The sequence below is a fragment of the Perissodus microlepis genome, chromosome 7, assembly GCF_051167445.1.
Source record: "Perissodus microlepis isolate ML-2025 ecotype Zambia chromosome 7, ASM5116744v1, whole genome shotgun sequence".
NCBI lineage: Eukaryota > Metazoa > Chordata > Actinopteri > Cichliformes > Cichlidae > Perissodus > Perissodus microlepis.
The window spans coordinates 42,260,614-42,275,602 of NC_140467.1; the positions used below are offsets into that span (position 1 = coordinate 42,260,614).

Below are 14,989 nucleotides of genomic sequence, written 5' to 3' on the forward strand. Positions count from 1 at the left end.
GTATAATATCAGAGGCATCAGAGCTACGCAGTACTTGCTTGCTCTTCTCTCTACCAACACGGACAGTAAATACTGGACACTATATGCTAATCAGTATCAATATAACAGAGTATCTCCTCTGTTAGAGGACAAGATGAACAGTTGGCTAAAAGGCTGTGAATTGTGTATTCACTTGTTCCGCCATAAACAAAAGGTTTGCTTACTGTCCCCATGAGTATTGCATTTTTAGTAAAATCTTTATTTGCCAGAAATGCAAGAACGTTTCCAAAGATAGCGCTGTGGCTTTGTGGCTTGTTAGGTACAGTACTTGACCGGTGTGGTGGAGGCCTGTTCAAGGTCGGGTTTCTTTAGACACCTGGAGCCCCTTAAATGTGTGTTGCCCTGGGTGATGCACGGTGTCAGTCAATGGCCCACGAGGAGTGCTATCTCTTTCAGGAGCCTAACTGCCACTTTGTGGCTGGGTAACAGGATCCTGCACCATACTGGATAGATAGGGACAATGGAGCGCCCTCTCGGGTGATGGTCAACCAGTCAGATAAACTTTCCTGTTCAAATGTGATGTTTACAATAGGTGCTCATTTCATATTTCATACAAGCGTGCTGTGTTTTGTTTGTTTACACATTTTTTGTTTTGTTTTTTTTAGTGTCCAGTTTGAATCAGATGACAGTGTGCCAAGAAAGCCAACCTGTTATCTATCGCCTCTTTGCTTTTTCTCCATCCTCTCGCAGCATAGTTCGGTTTTCCTGCCTGATTTGTGTTCAGCAAAGGTCAGATTTCCTTTGAGTGGCAGAAAATCCCTGCCCTGCACTCGCTGCCCAGTGAAACATCCAATAACAGATGCCTACAGAGTGCCAACAACAGCAGACTGCCCTTGCAGTTTCTGGTTTTACTACTACTGCTGTTATATTTCAGTCTACTGTCTTAAATCAGAGTCTGATAGAAACTAAACAGAAGCATATTTACAAACGTTTCTGATAAAATATATATATTTTTTTAAAACTGGAAACTGTTTTGCAGACATTTTTTCAGCTATCTTAATTTTGTCAATCTCTATTAAAAAAAAATCTCTTCTACATGCTTTGCAGTCATTAAACCATATCGCTGACTTTGGTTAAGTTTAAATTCATTATTTTGCTTAAGGTGGATTCTCTCTGGTTACTCATTCTTCTTCTTACTGCCCAGTGAAATGCATGCTAGATTGATTGGTGATTCTAATAGTCACTCTGAGTTAGGCCTGTGTTATTGTGATGACCCAGCCTTTCACCCTATGACAGCAAGAATAGGCTCTGGCACCACTGCGACCTTAAAACTGGACAAGCAGCTGGATGGCTAAATGAATGGATGTTGTTTACTGTGATTAGTATCTCCTCATTTTTGCTGAAGTATACCTTTGTGCAGTTTTTTCCCCATTTCTTTTAAAGGATGGACGCAATAATCAAGTTTGTAGTACAAGAAAACTGAGGGACTAATTAAAGGAAGATTTTACAGGAATGTTTTATGTAACACGTTAGTTTAAAGTCTCAAATAGTTGTTGAATTGGGTTGATTTTGATGCATGGATTGCTGGAGGGATGTGGCATTTTCATCCTGAAGGAGACTACAAATTAAAAAAACAAAACAAAAATAAGATGTAACACTTCCCTCCAAGGGAACAAGTGTACCTGAAGTATATCACCAAAATACCCCATAACAGAAACACTGGGTCCTGACACTGTCGGGGTCAAGGGTTTCAGTCTTTCCTTTAATTTGTCACCCATGTTGCATCTATCTACACATGCGCCCCCGCACACAGATACATATTTAGAGCGAAGCTTCCTTTGTTGCGCACTCACTACATTATTGATGGTTTCCTATTGAAGGAAGCAGAGACTGTAATCTATCAGAGTTTCCTGTGTTCCCTTCAATAAAACCCAGATGTTCAGCTCAGTTCAGAAAAGGTACCTGGAGGCACGCACACTGAGGATCTTAGTGGTAAGCAGCTTTATGCGAACAATTTTTTCTCTGTTTTAATGATCTCATAATTACACGTCGCTTTCATTTTATTTTGATGTGAATTTCTGCTGGGTCAGTAGATCAGCAGCTTGTTTCACTGGAGACTGACCTGTCAGTGTCAGTTACTTTGACTTAGTGACAGGTCAACTTGGCAGTGATGAGAGCTGAACTACTGAAGCGCAGTGCTGGACGGCTCTTTCATAACATCGCAGCACCGTAATTAAAGTGCATTGCTGATCGTTTTACCTCGCATAAAATTAGTTGTGTATTAAGCAGCGGAACATATCCTGTATTTATGCATACTAAAATACATGTTACTACTCGTGGGCTTTTGAAGTTGATCAGATTTATATTTGTGTCAACTTTTGCTTAATACCTTTTTTCTTTTATTTTGTCTTGTGTTTTTAAAGAGGCATTTAGCATTACTATCAGCTTACTATTTAGGATACATGGATTTTTTGGTGCTCAATATATCCCTGTCATGAACAAGATTAATGGCTCTTAAAAAGAAACAGCAGCAGATTAGATAGTGGTGGCTGAATTTAGATTTATCATGAGCACAGAGGATGTAGCCAAGGCCAGAAATGGCTCTGACTGGAAGTCACAGATATAGGGACAAACATTCAGGAAATTAGGTGCCCATTGGGACATTTACTATATATCCTAGGTTGACAAGATTGTAAGTATGTGTGTGTGCATGTGTTCCTCACTGATGAAAACCTCAACAAAAACAGGATAATTTTTGAAGACACAAAGGAAAAAGGTGGGGCACATGTTCCATCCATCCCATCCGAACAGCAGGGATAATAATAACACATTATCTGTAGAGTAGCTTTTGTAATGTTGTTTGACTTCAGCTGTGTCAAATATACAGCCTGTGGATCAGAACTGGCCAACAAACCAGAACTGTCCAGTCAGGTCAGCTGGATGGATTTGCAAAGCGTGAGAGGTGCAGTGCCTGAGGGGGGAGATTTTGCATGATTTTGCATGAGGAAACATTCTGTTGTAAATTAAAGATGGATCAGTCATTAGAGTGGTTGTGGTCGCTGTCAATTTAAACAGCCAGACGTCTGAATCTTCATCGGTTTTACAGCCTTCTTACTGATAAAGACATTAACCACCTGTCTCATCATCTTTCTACCAAGTAAAAGCCATGAAACTAAGCGCCAGTAAACTGACTGATAAACATTGCAGATGGTTTTTCATTTGTTTTGTAAATTAATGGTTTGATTAATTTACAAAACAAACCCTAACCCTAACCCCTAACCCTGGCATTGGTGCTTTTGCTCACATTAAACTAAACTAAAATGAGCATGATATCTAATTTCACTGATGGGTTCCTTCTTTGGCCTAGAGCCTGGAGGAACGGTGTAATCGTATCCTGAGAAACATGGAGGCCTCCCTGACAGCCCGGGATCGCGTTGGCATCCAGGATTTTGTTCTCCTGGACACCTACACGAGTGAGACTGCCTGCCTGGACAACCTGAGGAAACGGTTCCACGAGAATCTAATTTACGTGAGTCTTTCCTGTGTGGTGTCATTTTGGGTAGCCTTTCACTTTCTCTTACTCTAATTAAACATTATGCCCTCAACCTTCAACCCCACAACGTCCTAATGCTGCGTTGTCTTCTGCTGAATCGGGCTCTGCGTATTGCTGAATCAGCAGCTCTGGTTCTTTTCATTTGCAGAGTGAGCACTATAAAGGTCAGTGCTACCCACTGGGTCATGACAAGTGATTAACTGAACTTATTTCTTTTGCTAAAATTACTTATCATTGTTAAGCTACATGGACAGCACATTGCCGGGAACCTTCTCATAATGTCACGTAATGTTCAAGGAAAACAATCACTATCATCAAAAGCAAGAGTTGCAGACCATAAGTTATTTTCCTTGTCTTTCTCCACAGACTTACATTGGGACTCTTCTCGTCTCAGTCAACCCATATAAAGAGTTAGACATCTACAGCAAGAAGCAAATGGATACCTACATGGGAGTCAACTTCTTTGAGCTGCCACCTCACATGTAAGAGTTGTTTCTGGCATGTCATTTGTGTAGACTGTACATAAAAGATGTACTTAGCCACCGTGACGTCAGTGGTTTGTGGATTAGCACTCTGCTAAAACTTCAGATTGGCATTTTGGCCTTTGACAACTTTGACTTGATCATGTTTTAGAGAACAGGGTGGTGTTTAAGGGATCAGCTAACGCTACCTAGTTTGGTTAGCAAGGTGCTTCTGTAGACTGGGTCGTAAACTGATATTGTTTCATTCATCACAAAGAAAGGAGCACAGACATTTCAAACTGCAATCCATACTATTTATCACATAGTTAAGGTTATAGTTTGGACTCATCCACCCTGGTACTGTATATTCAAAAAGTTATCACAAAACCACAAACACTGCTGTGGTTCAGTAAAGTGGCTCCATTTAGCTGAAGGCAGCTAGAAGATATAGTCACTTGTGCTGACATCCACCATCATCCATCCATCTGTTCATCCATCCATCTGTTCATCCATCCATCCATCCATCCATCCATTTTCTGCCACTTGTCTAGGCCTAGCAGTATAAACAGAGTCCAGACCTCCCTCTTCCTGGCCACAAGAGAGAAACCCAAACCATTTTTGTTCCAGGCTGTAAACGTGTTTAATTCTGTTCTAAAGCTTCGTGTGAAAATTCAGTTTCTTAATGATCAGATTTATTTGGCATGCCTTTATTCCATATTAAAATATCTCAGCAAATGAAAGAACAGATGGATTCATGATTCCTAGCAAATGAATGAATCCTACTGTCTTTGCAAATCCCTGACCTACCTGTAGATCCCGCAAAGCTGACATTTGGCTGATAGACTTTAACCATCTTGACAATTACCGAATGGACATTGATGGTCCCCAGAAGACTGAACTGGATGATTGTAATACATTAATGTGAGATACAATATGACTAAATCAGCCTCAGTTATTGCATTTTGTGGTGATTAGTAAATACAAGTACGGTAAAATGAAATCTTGAGCACTGTTAACATGTAACTGGTAGAAATACCATGTTAGCAATATGACTGTGAATATGCTGACAATCACAAAAGCATTATAGCTCAGCTTCAAAGAACTCTTTGACTTGATGATTTGCCTCATCTTAAAAATAAAAAAATGTGATTTTGTTGGCCTCTGACCTCTCGCTGTGCTTTCAGTTATGCGCTGGCAGACAATGCCTTCCGCACAATGATGTCTGAGTTCAACAACCACTTCATCCTCATCTCAGGGGAAAGTGGGGCCGGAAAAACAGAGGCCTCAAAGAAAATCCTTCAGTTCTATGCTGTCAGCTGTCCAAGTACCAAAGTCCTCAACAATGTCCGTGACAGACTGCTTCTTTCCAATCCCGTGCTTGAGGTCAGTGTCCTGGATGAGTGTGGTAAAGCTTCTGCTATGCAAGATCCTGTGCAGTTTTTTTAAAACACAATTTCTTCCTTGTTTTGTTTTCAAATTTCAGGCTTTTGGAAATGCCAAAACCTTGAAGAATGACAACTCAAGCCGCTTTGGAAAATATATGGACATCCAGTTTGACCACCAGGTAGACAAATCTAAATCATGTTGCAATGCCTAAGGTGAAACCTTAGGCATTTACTACATGTTAAAGATTACCTTTTCACTTTCAGGGTGGTGCAGTTGGGGGTCACATTCTCAGTTACCTGCTGGAGAAGTCCCGCGTGGTCCACCAGAACCACGGAGAAAGAAACTTCCATATATTCTACCAACTGGTGGAAGGAGGAGAAGAAGATCTGCTCCGCTGGCTTGGTCTAGAGAGAAACTGCAAGCACTACCGCTACTTGGTGCAGGTCAGGGAAATAATGCACTACATTCATGCTGCTTATAACCCCCCCCCCCAAAAAAAAAAAAAAACCCGACATCTTTACTGAACTTTTTAATTGATTTTTTCAGGGGAATTGTGCCAAAGTCAGCTCTATCAATGATAAAAGTGACTGGAAGACAGTACGGAAGGCCCTGTCTGTTATAGACTTAAGCGAAAGTGACATTGAGGTGAGGATGCACATTAAATCTTTGTACAGTCTTTGTGTTGGAGATTAATTTAAAACCATTTATCTCTGGATTTCATACAGAACCTCTTTGGAATAATTGCCAGCGTGCTCCACATGGGAAATATAAAGTTCGAGGCAGATGCTCGAGGATACGCCATGCTTAACAACAACCAGGAGATGCAATGGGTGTCAAAGGTAAAATCCAAGAAAACAGCAGGTAGTATAAACAATTTGTCCCCCTTCATGCAACTTTCTGATGATACCGCGAAGAAATTTGATGCCACATGATTTGGTTCTCTTTTCTGGTTGCAGTTGCTGGGAATTCCTAACCAGGTGCTACAACAGGGCTTAACCCACAGAAAGATCGAAGCCAAATCAGAGGAGGTAGCATATACATTAACTTATAAAATAATTTTAACTTGCTTGAAATGCTAAATTACCTTAATTGACATTATTCTGATCTTAAAGGTATTTAGTCCTTTCTCTGTGGACCATGCAGTGTATGCCAGGGACGCCCTTGCCAAAGCCATCTACGGCCGCACTTTCAGCTGGCTAGTCAACAAGATCAATGAGTCGTTGGCTAACATGGTGAGCAACAAAGCAACCCAACTTATTGTTCTCACAGAAAGAGGGAGTGATTTGGGCTAACAAGGTTAGGAAGCAGTCCTGAGGTAGTCTACTGACAGATTTTGAATCTGCAAACATCTGATTTGAATATCTGGCAGTCTTTTTGGGCACAGTGTAATTTTATTGGCTCAAAGTAAAGTCAGCACATGAGCTTGAAATGCTTTAGAAGTGCTTGTCTACAGCATGTCTGATCTCAGTGTTAAAACCCTGTCCTATTATATGTGCACTTCTATATAAAGGACTCTTCCAGGAAGACCGTGATTGGCCTTCTGGACATCTATGGGTTTGAGGTTTTCAGTGTAAACAGGTGAGATCATGCATAGAGAGACTGATTCTTCAGTAGAAAAGGTGTCAAATTAAAGACAGTGACAATGACTAATTTCTGTTTTATAGCTTTGAACAGTTTTGCATCAACTACTGCAATGAGAAGCTGCAGCAGCTTTTTATCGAGCTGACCCTGAAATCAGAGCAGGAGGAGTACGAGCTGGAAGGAATCGAAGTAATAAGATTATTCAGTCAATTTGCTTCACATATGTGGGTTCAAGAACAGCTGATTTACAAGAAGAAAATAATGTTCTTCTGTGTTTTTTCTCTCTTTTACACAGTGGGAACCTGTGCCATATTTCAACAACAAGATCATCTGTGATCTTGTGGAGGAGAAATTCAGAGGAATAATTTCTTTACTGGTAAAAAAAAGGCATCACATCAAATACTGTGCTGATGAACCAAAACATGCCATAATTCTCGCTGTCCTCTCATAGGATGAGGAATGTTTACGGCCTGGAGAGGCCACAGATCTCACCTTCCTGGAAAAGATGGAGGACAAGATTGGTGGCCACCCTCATTTTGTCACGTGAGTTTTTACAGGTGACGTGGTGAATTAATGTTGCCAACAAACAATCAAACTACAAGTATAATACAAATCTACACTAACTACATTTCCTGCAGACACAAACTTGCAGACCAAAAGACGAGGAAAACTCTGAAAAGAGGAGACTTCCGCCTCCTCCACTATGCTGGGGAAGTTACATACTGTGTTGTTGGTAAGACGTTAAATACTATTGAAATTTTTTTTTTCTGTTATAATGCCACTGAATTAGTCAGTGTAACAACAGAAAAATGCTAAAATGTGTCAATAGTGTCATAAACCCAGCGAACTGACTACATGCTTACAGACGTACTACAGAGCAAATAGCTTCACTCTTGAAGCTTCTTTTTGTTCTTTAAACTTTCAGGATTCTTGGACAAAAACAATGATCTTTTGTATCGAAATGGGAAAGAGGTAATTTAACTGTTATGTAATTTAACCCAGTAAAGATGACAGTTTGGTGGATGGTGATTCCTCATTACAAAAAACGTGACTTCTAATAACCCTATTAAATAATGCAAACAGGAACTGAAATGATGCCTACAAATGTGTAACTGCCTAACCTTTTAGATGCTCACAGTTTTCCTGTTCTCCTTAGGTTATGCGGCAGTCCAAGAACGCCATCATCAAACACTGTTTTCCTTCTACTGAACCGGATAGCAAGAGGAGACCTGAAACTGTAAGAGCAATACAAGATATAGAAACTTGGTGTCTCACCAATGTCAGTGAATTTAGGAGTAATCTTTCCTGTGACTCCTCAGGTAGTGACTCAGTTTAAGAATAGCCTGGTGGGTCTGACTGAGATCCTAATGATGAAAGAACCCTGGTATGTCCGCTGCATTAAACCCAATGAAGCCAAGCAGCCAGGTGAGACCTTGAGTATCAAAAATCTGGTATTTCTATAAAGAGACATCCTAGTCAGTCTAGATTTAATCAGCACATGCTGCTGCTGACCTCATAGTGTTGTGGTGTCTCCTGCAGGACACTTTGATGACGTGTTGGTAAGGCATCAGGTGAAATACCTGGGACTGATGGAACACCTGAGGGTCAGGCGTGCTGGTTTTGCTTATCGTCGCAAATATGAAATCTTTCTCCAGAGGTAGCACGCTGACACTGCTCTAACCTTCAGTTAGTTACGTTAATGTTTTTCATGCAAAATGAAAAACAAAAACAAAAATCAGGATTCTTTTGTCTTTTGCTAACCTTCTGTGCTCAGGTATAAACCTCTGTGTCCTGACACTTGGCCCAACTGGAAAGGAACTGCAGCAGAAGGTGTGAGGTGTCTGATCAAACACCTGGGCTATAAATCTGATGAGTACAAGATGGGAAGGTAGGCAGAACGGATGAGTATCATATTTCAGATGGGTGCTGCTGACTAACCTGGAAAAAGACATTTTTGGAAATCTCTCTGTTTGCCTTCATCGCAAGGACAAAGATTTTTATCCGCCACCCGAGAACTCTGTTTGCAACAGAAGATGCTTTTCAAGTCTGCAAACACAAGCTGGGTGAGATATTGCGCTGAAAATTTATTTTTGTTTCTATAGTAAACATCAACAACCTTTTCAACCTTTTAACCTGTACTGCAGCAACAAGGATTCAGGCAAAGTACAAAGGCTACAAGGTGAAAGGAGACTATCTAAAACAGAGAGAGGCTGGTAGGGCATGACATTTGTTTATAACCTATTAGTTAATGGTCCCGAACCATCTTGCTTTATAAGCTCCTACTACACTTAAAACACGTTAAACAAACAATGTCTTGTCTAATCAAAATAGCCACAAAGATTGAGACCTGCTGGAGAGGAATGATGGCTAGGAGGGAACGTCAGAGGAGAGCATGGGCTGTCAAGGTCATCAAGAAGTAAGTTAACATGTTTGACAGTTAAATGGCTGCTGATGCTTACAGGTGGGTGTAATGGCTGTGAGAGAGCCATTTGGGAACTTTTATTAAGTGAGGTTACCGATCTATTGATTTGTTCCAGGTTCATTAAAGGTTTCATGAATAGACATCAACCGGCCTGCACTGACAACAGCGAGTACCTGGCCTTTGTGAGGCACAGCTACCTCACGCGGCTCAAGGAAAACCTTCCCAAAACCGTCCTGGAAAAAGACTCTTGGCTCACTCCTCCTCCTATATTGCAGGAAGTGAGTGATATTTAAATGTCAGGCTGCATTTTTTGTAATATCACATAACAGAGCCCGTTCAACACTCATGTTCATCCTCCAGGTTTCCCAGGTCTTGAAGAAGATCTACATTCGCCACATGGTGAGGAAGTACGTTCGAGGAATCACTCCCCAAAGGAAAGCACAGGTACAATCCGTCGTACGTGAGCAGGAAGTTCAATAAATGTATAACATAACCTAAACTTGCTCTACCTATCACCAGTGTTTTTATACCTACATTCTTGATTTCTTGATTTTCTACATATTTGTCACACTTAAATGTTTCAGATCATCAAAGAAATCCTAGTATTAGACAAGCATAACTTGAGTAAATACAATTTTTTCCATTTATTAGGGCAAAAAATCTCTCCTAATCCACCTGTTTCTATGTGACATTGCTCCCAAACCTAAAACTAGTTGGATTAAGGTTCAGGCTTTGACTAGACCACTCCAAAACCTTTATCTTGGTTACTTTTCTGAGCCACCCAGAGGTTGACATGTTGGGCAGTGGCTCTCACTGTAGTTCAGTGAAGTCCCAAAGCCAAAAAAATCGCTTTGTAATTCTTTCCAAACTGATACATGTCAATGACTTTGTTTCTCATCTCTTCTTGGGTTTCTTTACATCATGACATGATGTGTTATTTCTGGAAGCAGTTTGTGCAACAGATTTCCAAGGTTGATCTTAAAATACTCTCTGTTTAACATCTTCTTTGCAGCTGCTGTTAAAAGCACAGACCAGCGCCTTGTTCAAAGGGAAAAAAGAAAACTATCCCATCAGTGTGTGCAGACCATTCGCAGACACCAGGATCTGTAAGACTATAGTACTATTTTCTTAACATAAAGTGGACTTACATGCATAAAATAGATAAGACTACAGTAGTTTATGTGATTTTAAATGCAAGACAGAATATATAACACTAATCTGCTACAGTTTGACGAATGCATGGACTTGTTTCTGCAAACCCTCTCCTGCTGCTAAATATATGATGGACTGAGCAATTGCTGTTCTCACTGATTGTTAAAATTTATTAATATTTGTTAAGGTGCAGAAGATATAAGCATCAAGGTGCTTCAGATGATTCAACATGAGAAAGTCAAGGTAAATTATAATATTAGTATTTAGTCAGCACACTGTCTTTGACGTGTGTGTGGTTATCTGTTTGTTTGTTTTTTCACCTTCTCTGATCTTTGAGCGGGACCTCCACAGTACAGCGTACCTGTGGTGAAGTACGACAGGAACGGGTTCAGACCTCGACTCCGGCAGCTCATCTTCACCCAGGAAGCTGCCTACCTGGTGGAAGAGGCTAAGATCAAACAGCGGATAGATTACAGCTCACTGAAAGGTAACAAGTGAGGAAATAAAACAAAGAAAAAATTTTAATCTGCAGTATATAAACTTACAGTTATTTTATCAGTATTTTAAGGTTAACCTTGTTTTTTCAAGGTGTGTCAGTCAGCAACCTCAGTGACAACTTCCTGATTCTTCACGTCACGTGTGATGACAGCAAGCAAAAGGTACCTGCACACCGCTGTCCATAGCCATCTTAAAAGTTTTAACATTATACAGTTTATACTCTACAGATGGGCAACCAATAAAATGAAAAACAAAACTCAAATGTTAAACCCTAAAGTGAGTGGATGTGGAAGATCATGCTGTAGGGAGGGCCAGGGAAGGATTACCACAAATCAGTACAAAGTTGTTCTAAGTGGTCACTGTTATCCTTTGGTCAGACATTTCTGTACTAAAGCAGTGGTCTCTTCCAGCGTGATAATGCCTCCAATCAGTAGGACACAAGAGTTCGCTAAATAGCTTAATGAATATGAAAATGATGTGAATCATTTAGTGTCTGGACTTCACAACCGCTGGCACCATTATTAAAACACCAAAGACATTTAAAAACATTTTGGAGTGTTTTTCTTATAATGATCACTTTCAGGTCTTTAAATTTAAGATGAAAAATATAAACTATATGTACAAAAGTACTGGGCTAACTACACATTACAGCTTGAGGAGCCAAGGAAACCCTCACCATGAAGCTCCCAGTGCAGTTTTTGTGCTGATGTTAATACCAGAGGAGGTTTGGAGCGTTGCAGTTACTGAGTCAGGAGAACAATGGCAAATTTTATGGAACACGAGCCTCAGCAAACCTGCTCTGTAACTTAATACAGTCTGTCATGGATGAGTCACTGTTGATCCTTATGGAAGCTTGTTTCTGCATCTGAATTTTTTTTTTCTTTGACTCAAAAAACATTTTTCCTATCCGTAAGTCATAATTTTGTATTACTATCTCATAATTTTAATGTAAGAACCCAAATTTTTATGGTTTTTGCCTGTTTTTTGGGGTCAGTTTAAAATTATTTTCTCAGTAGTTTGAGTTAGTAATTCTCAGCCCAACACTCAGCCTAAATTTGAATTGGTAAGTCAAAATCTTAAAATAACAATCTGAAATTTTGACTTTTCAGTGACAAAAACAAACAGTCATATTTCCTAAATGCTTCCACTTTTGTTTAAATACTTAATAAAGCTGATCTTGGGATATCTAGGAAGAAAGAAATTTCACTACCTGACTTGTTACAATGATTGGGTCCTATTATCACACAAGTGTCACACTTGAATTCAGTGAGCTCTTTATAACAACCTGTTATTTCACAAATGTTTGTAAAAGCTGACTGTGGTAAAGGAACTGAAAACACCTGAATTCAAAGATTAAAAGGTGTGGCCCGGTACTTTTGTCCATATAGCGTACGTCAAATATGTCTAAAGAAACTGTTGGAGAGACCATAAATTAAAGCAGTTCATGTCTGCCATTTAGATTCTGGAAGAAAAGTCACAACATTTAACAGAGCACTGATTTGTCCTTTCAGGGTGATCTGGTTCTGCAGTGTGACTTTCTGTTTGAAGCCTTGACTAAGCTGAATGTTATTGCTAACAAGCAGAACTGCATCCATGTGGTGCAGGGCAGGTACAGAGTCTGCATCATGTGTGGCAATATTTGAATTTGAAATATGAAAGTGGTAAAAATCATAAATAATCATAAATAATTATATATCTATATATATCTATATATATATATATTTTTTTTTTTTAAATGCAGTGTGCGGTTTGACATTCAGCCGGGCAGAGAGGGGTTTGTCGACTTCAAGAGTGGCCAGGAGTCGATGGTCTACAGGGCAAAGAACGGCCATCTGATGGTGGTGAGTCTGTAATTCAGACAATGACAACTTATTACTGAACACATGAGCAACTGACTGAGCTCTTTGTGTTTTTAGGAGTCAACAAAAACCAAGTCAAGATGAAGATGCCAGTGCTGTGGGATTAATGGTGCTCCTTAAGCCTCAGAGTTGCAACAGCCATGCTTACCCTGTAATCCTGCTCAGTGGCTATTTACATTATTAAAGGCAGCTTTATACTTTATCATTAAAATGTTATACAATGAAGTATATTCTGTTATTACCCAAATGCCGCCAATAACTTAGCTGTAGAAAGTTCTTACTTACAATGTCAGCAGCTCTACTTGTTCATGATATTTGGACTTGAAATAATCTCTATGTAAACAAACAGATTCATGTATGTACACTGTATTATATATACAAAATATTCATAGAATTACTTAATAACAGTAAAGAAATATATGTGTGCAAAGCCATGACTGTAACATTTATAATACCTCAGTCATGTTGTACCTTTATATTAAAACATCCTTGTTGTGGCAATATTGTCAGATTATGGTTTAGTCTAGCAGAGGAAACTCCAATGAATTGTGCAGATTATGTTTATGTAGTACATGCTGCTATTACGCAGTTCTGAAGTACATTTACAGCACACTAACTCAGTCAATACAGTCTTAGATAAGAATTAAGCCACTCTCTAACCTGTTTTTCTTAGATATGTTATCAACATAATGATAACATCACGCAGACTGAAGAAGTCTGGACCAGCTTGACTTCCTGGTCATTAATGTGCGTCAGTGTGATAACTCCAAAGGCCGGAGCTCCCTCTACTGGAGGACTCATGACCCTACAGCAGTTTTACAACTGCGTTTATAGTGGTCCCTCGCTATAGCGTGGTTCACCTTTCGCGGCCTCGCTGTTTCGCGGATATTTTGTGCGCAATTTTGCATGCTTTTTCTTTCCTTTTCTTTCCTTATTTTACAGCGCATTGTGTTCTGCGTCCTGATTGGCTGTAGACCACTGTCAATCAATCTCGTGCCGTGTCTCCTGTACAGTACAGAGCGCGTTCAGCTTGTCAAATTTACATAAATCTTTGATCGCTAGCAGTGTGACTCTGAAGTGCTGTACTGTGTGTTTGTAAGTTTTCTCCCCAACAAACACAACAATGTCGATGAAATATTTTTGCACCGTCAAAGGCGCCTGCGGGTGTCTTTGGTTTCATTCTATAGTACTGGACTTATTTTTCTACAAAGGTTTGAACTTTGAGAATGTTTAAACAAGAGAGAAAAGCGTGAAAATGTTCATGTCTGTCTGAGAAAAGTGTACAAAGTGTGTAGTGAGGGGTTTTACAGCCTTAAAACATCTATAATAATTGTAAAAAATAAACTTGGCTACTTCGCGGATTTCACCTATCGCGGGTTATTTTTTTAGAACGTAACTCTCGCGATAAACGAGGGACCACTGTACTATAAAACTGGCTGTCTGTGAACTGTGGTTCAAGATTCTGGCACATCAGGATGCATAAAACTGTTTTAGTTAGTTAGTAAGTTAGTTTAATTGCAGGCTGTGATACAGGCCTGTATCACAGCCTGCAATTAAACTCTTAATGGGGTTCAGTGGGTTCATGCCCCCAAACCCAATTTTTGTATTAATCATTTGTAAACGTGTAAATATGAAATAAATAGCAAGATACCATTAGCAAACTCTTTGTTTATTCTTCCTCGATCAGTTATTTATTTTACTTTATTTCACGCCCTCTTGCAGAGGCACTTTGCCCCACCACTAGTGGCCCACACTAGAGAACCACTAACTAAAATACTCTATTGTGTTTTATTGAAGATGGTTAATATTTGTTCTTTTTTATCTCCATATCTCTAGACGCATTGTATCTTTAGCTAAATGTGACTATAAATCCTTTCAAGTGTGATTAGTGTGACGCGAGACATCGTTGAAAGGAGGCACGTGAAGGTTAAGCCTTAAATGTTATCCAGTTGTTGATGATTAAACAGATGCTTGTACACGCAGATTATCAAAGGTCCAAAGTTTAGGAAAATGCTGAGCATATATATATGTGGGACAAAAGTAGAACAGCAGCCAGGAGTGTGTAGTCGAAATCTTGGCTGACAGTTTGGCTCTGTCA

General features: G+C 39.7%; 1 protein-coding gene across 2 annotated transcripts; it reads left to right on the forward strand.

The window, feature by feature from the left end:
* The first annotated feature begins 1,914 nt into the window (after window positions 1-1,914).
* Window positions 1,915-14,643, forward strand: myo1hb (myosin IHb). 2 transcript variants are annotated; one of them, XM_084935181.1, is made up of 32 exons: window positions 1,915-1,971; window positions 3,347-3,508; window positions 3,899-4,014; window positions 5,178-5,376; window positions 5,477-5,557; window positions 5,643-5,822; window positions 5,926-6,024; window positions 6,105-6,218; window positions 6,336-6,407; window positions 6,492-6,611; window positions 6,890-6,957; window positions 7,044-7,149; window positions 7,256-7,336; window positions 7,412-7,503; window positions 7,599-7,693; window positions 7,886-7,932; window positions 8,117-8,197; window positions 8,280-8,385; window positions 8,500-8,617; window positions 8,735-8,848; window positions 8,947-9,023; window positions 9,105-9,173; window positions 9,292-9,376; window positions 9,498-9,660; window positions 9,743-9,826; window positions 10,395-10,488; window positions 10,722-10,777; window positions 10,886-11,021; window positions 11,123-11,193; window positions 12,544-12,641; window positions 12,774-12,873; window positions 12,949-14,643. In XM_084935181.1, exons 1-32 carry the CDS (start codon window positions 1,915-1,917, stop codon window positions 12,973-12,975), a joined length of 3,168 nt encoding a protein of 1,055 aa, XP_084791307.1. In that variant the 3' UTR covers window positions 12,976-14,643. The 2 variants fall into 2 exon arrangements, with proteins under 2 accessions (XP_084791307.1, XP_084791306.1); XM_084935180.1 differs by lacking the exon at window positions 1,915-1,971 and having other exon boundaries at window positions 3,316-3,508.
* The last annotated feature ends 346 nt before the right edge of the window (window positions 14,644-14,989 follow it).